Source organism: Corvus brachyrhynchos, unplaced genomic scaffold, assembly GCF_000691975.1.
Source record: "Corvus brachyrhynchos isolate BGI_N302 unplaced genomic scaffold, ASM69197v1 scaffold79, whole genome shotgun sequence".
In the NCBI taxonomy this organism is placed as follows: Eukaryota; Metazoa; Chordata; class Aves; order Passeriformes; family Corvidae; genus Corvus; species Corvus brachyrhynchos.
In genome coordinates this window covers 43,606-49,635 of record NW_008240023.1, presented here as the reverse complement: position 1 = coordinate 49,635, position 6,030 = coordinate 43,606, and the positions used below count along the sequence as shown (strand labels likewise).

Here is a 6,030-nt window from a genome sequence, read left to right as displayed (position 1 = left end):
CAGCGGGGTGCAGGGGCCAGACACTGCTCAGGGTGCTGCCGCCGTGTGCGGGTGGAGGACACGGTGTCTGCTGTCACACCCCGTCAACAGGGACAGGAGGCAGGGCTGGATGCCTTGATTTTCAGGTTTTCCTCTCGGAGGATCTCTGAGGAGGGTGCAGGGTTTCTCCCATCCCACCCCATCCCATCCCAATCCACCCCATCTCCCTGCTAACACCCCAATAGTGCCTCATGTTTGGCAGTGCTCCCTTCCCAGGCAATGCAACAGGGTGGAATTGTCACACACAGCCTGAAAGACGCCTGGCAGAAAGGGACTGTGCCAGTTCTCGCCCCAGATCTAGGGCAGGAGGGTGTTTCATGGAGTTTTCTGGACACAGGACTGTGCAGGGTCAGCAGGTGCCCATGCACAGGGATCTCCTTGCAGGCAGTGCCACAGGGATCCTGCCAACCCAGTCGTCTACTTCTGCCCCAGGGATGGGAGGATGAAGCCCCAGACAGCAAAAATCCCCCTTGCCCAGGGAAAGGCCAGGGGATATGATGCTGGATGTGCCTGAGCAGAGCAGCCCTCTAGAGGCAGACACCAACAGAGCCAACAGGCAGGGACAAGAGTATTTCCCAGCTTTATTTGCCACTGCAGCACCCCCAGAGCACTCTCGAGCCCTTCTCAGGCCACCCGCTTGTTCACCAGTGCCAGCACGGACAGGAGGCAGGGCTGGATGCCTTGATTTTCAGGTTTTCCTCTCGGAGGATCTCTGAGGAGGGTGCAGGGTTTCTCCCATCCCACCCCATCCCATCCCAATCCACCCCATCTCCCTGCTAACACCCCAATAGTGCCTCATGTTTGGCAGTGCTCCCTTCCCAGGCAATGCAACAGGGTGGAATTGTCACACACAGCCTGAAAGACGCCTGGCAGAAAGGGACTGTGCCAGTTCTCGCCCCAGATCTAGGGCAGGAGGGTGTTTCATGGAGTTTTCTGGACACAGGACTGTGCAGGGTCAGCAGGTGCCCATGCACAGGGATCTCCTTGCAGGCAGTGCCACAGGGATCCTGCCAACCCAGTCGTCTACTTCTGCACCAGGGATGGGAGGATGAAGCCCCAGACAGCAAAAATCCCCCTTGCCCAGGGAAAGGCCAGGGGATATGATGCTGGATGTGCCTGAGCAGAGCAGCCCTCTAGAGGCAGACACCAACAGAGCCAACAGGCAGGGACAAGAGTATTTCCCAGCTTTATTTGCCACTGCAGCACCCCCAGAGCACTCTCGAGCCCTTCTCAGGCCACCCGCTTGTCCAGCAGTGCCAGCACGACCGCCGAGCCTTGCTTCGCCTCTTCCAGCAGCCCGGAGACCTTCTGTGACATCTGTGTGGGGACAAGACGTGTCATTTGCCACTCGACAGGACAGAAGAGCCACCCCCACCGTGCAGCCCAGCGTCCCGCCCCGGCAAGGGGCACGGCGGGTCCCGGGGCCTCGCCGCCATCTCCGTCCCACCTCAGCCGCCCCGCCAGGGGGCGCCCGCGCAGCCCCGCTCACCACAAGCTTGAACTTCTCGTCCGTGATGTCCTTGAGGTTGATCATGACATTGAAGTAAGCTCCGAACACAGCCGCTTCCAGCATTTTGGCTCCCACCTGGGAAAAGTCGGGCTTGCGAGAAGCTCCCCTGGTGAACCAGCTCCACCCCACAGCGCTGATGCAGGTCAGACCCTTACGTTGCAGGACTCCCACCCTCTACCACCCAGCAGCACACAGTGCTTTCCAGAGAAATGCATCCTGGAGGTCAGGACATGAGAGAACACCTTCCAGAGCTGGGGCCGTACCTGGATATCAGATTTGCAGGCCAGGTTGCAGTGTCGTGCCAGCTCCTTCAGAGCAGGCCACAGCCCGCTCACCTTCTCTGCCAGGCCGTAGGGCACCCCCACGGCCGTTTTCAGCCCCTGCTGCATGGCAGCCGTGCGCCTGGGAGGGGGGACAGCCCTGGGCTGAGTGCTGGGGGGCTGTGCCCCCACACTGAGCCGGTCCCCACCAGCCCAGCTCACCTCTCCCGCTCTTCAGGGGTGTTCTTGGGCAGCTTCATGGCTTCCTGCAGGCAAAGAAAAGCAGGTTTGCTGCCATCACCCAGACCGTGCCTTGCATCGGGGGTCGGGGCAGACTCCATAGCTCCCATGCTCTTGCAGACCTCCCTTATATGACAATGTCCTTTCCTCTGGCCCTGGCTTTAGCATCCCTGGAAGTGTTCAAAAAGCAAGCAGATGTGGCACTTTGCCATACGGTTTAGTGGGCATGGATGCACTCAATAGAAGGTTGGACTTGATAATCTCAGAGGTCTTTTCCAATCTTAATGATTCTATAATTCTAAGGTCAGAGCCCTGCTCCTAAGGAATCCAGAGTGCAGCGATCCCAGCTCTCCTCCCATCTGGAAAGCCCTCCTGTTTCCCTGCAGGATGCCTCTGGTGGGACCTCACCATGTAGCTACTGAAGGCGCGGGAGTCGGCATCCACCATTGCCACCAGCTCCTCCATGGCCTGGTGGAAAGGGGGGATCAGCTTCCTCATGATGGGGTCCAGGTCCTCAAACTGCCGCTTCCCGTAGCTCATCAGCCCCACCATGCTGCCCAGTGCTGCTCCCTGCCAGGGTAAATCCTCCAGTAGGACACAGTGCCCACTGCTACCAGCATGCCAGCTCCCCTTGGCACACCTGGGACCCCCAGGCCTCCATCTCTGTGTGGGGCGCATACCAGGGCTCCTGCAGCTGCAGACACGGAGCCTCCTCCCGGCGCTGCCGACCTCGCTCCGACTGCTCGCACGAAGGCACCCAGTGGCTTGGCCACCAGCCCCCCATCCACCTCCCCTGCTTCCACCAGGTACCTGCAGCACAGACGGTGTAGAGCTCCCCAGGTGCAGGGACACCACCACCACCCAGACCCTTCTCACCCAGCACTGCCCTCTCCAGCATCGACCCTGTGAATGAGTAGGGGACTAACCAAAAAAAACACAGCCTGAGGATCAGGGTAAGGACTTGCAACCCCATGGGTACAGCTGGGGAACACAGGTGGTGTGGAGATTGCTCTGCATTAGGCAGGTTGGGCTGATGCAAACGGCATTTGCTGGGACAGAAACGCCCCTGCAGCCATGTCCCAGGAGGGGTGACAAGGACTTCACCTCATGGGTGGATTTCCCTTCCTTTCCCCCCACGGACTCATGTTTCACACCAGGTGATGCAGCATGTGAGCCAGAGGCAGTGAAATTTTGCATGGGGATAGGGTAAGGAATTTAACATTCAAATCTGGCCACAAAACCTGCTCCCACTGCCTGCTTAAGTGACCTGGAGTTCCCTCACTCCACATTCACAACCATCAGCATTTGGGAGCAGGGACCACCCTGCTCCTGCACAACACCCAGCAGACATGTCCCCAGGCTGTGAAGAGGAGCTGGGAGCAGCCACTGCTCCCAAAACAAGCTGAGTGCAGGATGCAGGCAGCAGGATCCCCCTATCCAGGCAGGGATGGGCACCATGACAAGAAGTAGGATGTGGGTCCCTACTCGATGATGCGGTCCCGGGGGTGAAACGGAGACAGGGAGTCCAGGCCCAGCCGATTGACCACCTGCAAGGAGCAGCACCACTGCGTCAGCCCTGTCACGGTAAGTCCTGCTGCATCCTCATTCCCCACTGCTCATTAACCATGGGTGAGTCAACACTGGGACTGGGCCACCACCCAGGGAGAGGACAGCTGGCACCACCATCCCAGCCCATCCCAGACTCGGGGGCGGTGTGCGGTCACCTACGAATGACTGGGAACTGTACTGATAAATCATTAGCTTGCTCTTATCTAGCACGTTCCCCACAGGCTGGAAAAGTCCCTCCCTCCTGCAGTGGAACAGCAGAGCCTGTCTCTTCATTTCCAGCTTACTCCCCATCCTGGGACAGCCTCCCATAATGCCACACACTGTCCTTGAGCTCTGGGGACACCTCCTTCCCCTCCTGGCCTTCATGCAGGCAAGACAGGCAGCTGCTGCCCACACTCAATCCTCATGGGCTGTGGTCCCTGCTCCCTGTGCATCTCAGCATCCTCAGCACAATAAAGCAACTTGTCCTACTTGCTGTCCCCCCACAAAATCCACCCTGGAGACAAGTGTCACGCCTGGGGCCTGAGCAGTCCCAAATCTCTGCTCTGTGCCACTTTGGGAGGCTGGTGCGGGGTGGATGTGTCTCTCTCATAATCCTACCCTTGTGCTGGTACCAGAAGGAGCCACATTACCAGCCTGATCTTCTGTTCCTCCTCCAGGATAAAGAGTTTTTCCTTCTTGATGTAAAACTCAGCTGCATCCAGCATGGCCTTCTTGGGAATGAGCCCCACCAGCTGAGACCCCACAACAGGGAGATTCAATTCCTGTGAAGAAATGTGATTATTCCCAGAGCCCTGCTGGCACTACTACCCCAGGCTGGCGGTCCTCATCCCTTCCCAGGACATGGGAAGCTCACGGAAAAGCTTTCAACAGAGGAGCTGGGGACTCGCAGCAAGTTGCTGAGCTTTTGGGGATTTTGTGCCATTCAGCACTTTGGCTGAGCTAAGCATGAGAAAGCAGAGCCTGACCTGGGGAAGAAAACTTGGTGGGAGACATCCTCTGGGAAGCCCCCTTTGGAACAAGCACCCCAGACCACCCACCTGTGCATCTCGGCAGATCTCCTCATAGACGGCGTGGAGCGGCGTGGTCTCAAAGTCCAGCAGGTTTGTCGAAACCTGGGCCATGTTCTCCTCCTCCAAATACCAGCCGATGCCCTGTACCTTCTTCAAGCGCCCAGGCTGCCAACAACTGCCACATTCAGGGCACAGTCCAGGAGGTGTGGGGACAGGCAGGCGTGCTCCTGGCGTGCCCGTGCTCCTGGGGTACCTGGTCGGGGCCGCGGCCCTGCTCACGGATGTTGAGGGCGATGCGGTGAGCCAGCTCCTTGGTGCACAGCAGGTTGATGTTGTACGCGATGAGGAAGGTCCGGGCGCCCGTCACTGTGGCCCCCCACCGGGGGACAAAGGTTGGGGGTCCAAAATCAGGAGCCCACTCTGGTTTTGCAAGCTGGGGAGGAGGGAGGAGATCGTGTGGGCTGGCATCACCCAGCAGCAGAAGCCACCCTCCCAAGGAGGGCATCTCCCTCCCCTGCCGGAATCTGCCACGACCACCTGTGTCACCAGCTCCTCGTGGTGCAGAGGGACTGTGCCAGCCCTCAGCACGCTCCCTGAAGCCAGAGAAGTACAGGTCAGGTCTGCCCAGCCTGTGCCACCGCCAGGCTCACCTTCTCGGGGAGCGCCTCGTACTCCCCAGCACGGATGGAGGGCAGGGCTTTCCTGCTCTCCTCCCGTGCCGCCGCTCCGTACAGGTAAACTGCAAGACACAGCCAGGGGTGAACACCACCAGGCAGGGGCTGGCACTTTCTCCAACAGTTGGAATCATGAAGGGTGGGATGGAATGCGGAGAGGTTCCTGACCCACTCACCAGGCACCCCCAGCTCTGCTGCCAAGCGCTGCCCGAAGATTTGAGCGCAGGTGACACACTCCTCCATGCTGACGTTCCTCACTGGCACAAAGGGGCAGACATCCAGGGCCCCCATCCGAGGGTGCTCACCTGGTGGTGGGACAGATATAGGAATGGGAGATGGGAAGAACAAGCAGACAAAGAGGGAGAACAATCCTTTCCCACACACTTACAGACTGGACACCATTGCTGTAAGGAAATCACAGAATAACCCAAGTTTGAAGGGACCCCCAGGATCATGACTCCAACCCCTGGCCCTGCACAGGACAGCCCCAACAATCCTACCATGTGCCTGAGAGCATTGCAAACACTTCTTAAACTCTGTCAGGCCTGGGGCTGTGACCATAGTCCCTGTGTCCAGTGCCGTGCTTGGTCCCAGCAGCTGGGATGCTCTGTGCCAGCCCAGCTCCTGGGCCTCCCCCAAGCTCACCCGAGTGTCGGCTCATGTCAATGAGCTGTCCAGCCACGCGGGCCGCGCTCAGTGCCCCTTCCACCACAGCCTCAGGGGAG

General features: G+C 59.1%; 1 protein-coding gene across 2 annotated transcripts in view; it reads right to left on the bottom strand.

The window, feature by feature from the left end:
• Positions 1–1,208: 1,208 nt before the first annotated feature.
• The window catches only part of FTCD (formimidoyltransferase cyclodeaminase), a 6,747-nt gene continuing 1,925 nt past the window's right edge, over positions 1,209–6,030 (bottom strand). The window contains exons 4-16 of one of the 2 annotated variants that reach the window (XM_008640702.2): positions 5,951–6,030; positions 5,482–5,610; positions 5,282–5,370; positions 4,885–5,064; positions 4,659–4,796; positions 4,251–4,382; positions 3,535–3,596; positions 2,730–2,859; positions 2,458–2,619; positions 2,032–2,075; positions 1,813–1,951; positions 1,529–1,624; positions 1,209–1,356 (exon numbers count right to left, since the gene is read on the bottom strand). In XM_008640702.2, coding sequence (XP_008638924.1) covers positions 1,270–1,356; positions 1,529–1,624; positions 1,813–1,951; positions 2,032–2,075; positions 2,458–2,619; positions 2,730–2,859; positions 3,535–3,596; positions 4,251–4,382; positions 4,659–4,796; positions 4,885–5,064; positions 5,282–5,370; positions 5,482–5,610; positions 5,951–6,030 — 1,468 coding nt within the window. In that variant the 3' untranslated portion in view covers positions 1,209–1,269. The remainder of the gene's footprint in view (positions 1,357–1,528; positions 1,625–1,812; positions 1,952–2,031; positions 2,076–2,457; positions 2,620–2,729; positions 2,860–3,534; positions 3,597–4,250; positions 4,383–4,658; positions 4,797–4,884; positions 5,065–5,281; positions 5,371–5,481; positions 5,611–5,950) is intronic. The other variant, XM_017743434.1, reaches the window with a different exon arrangement.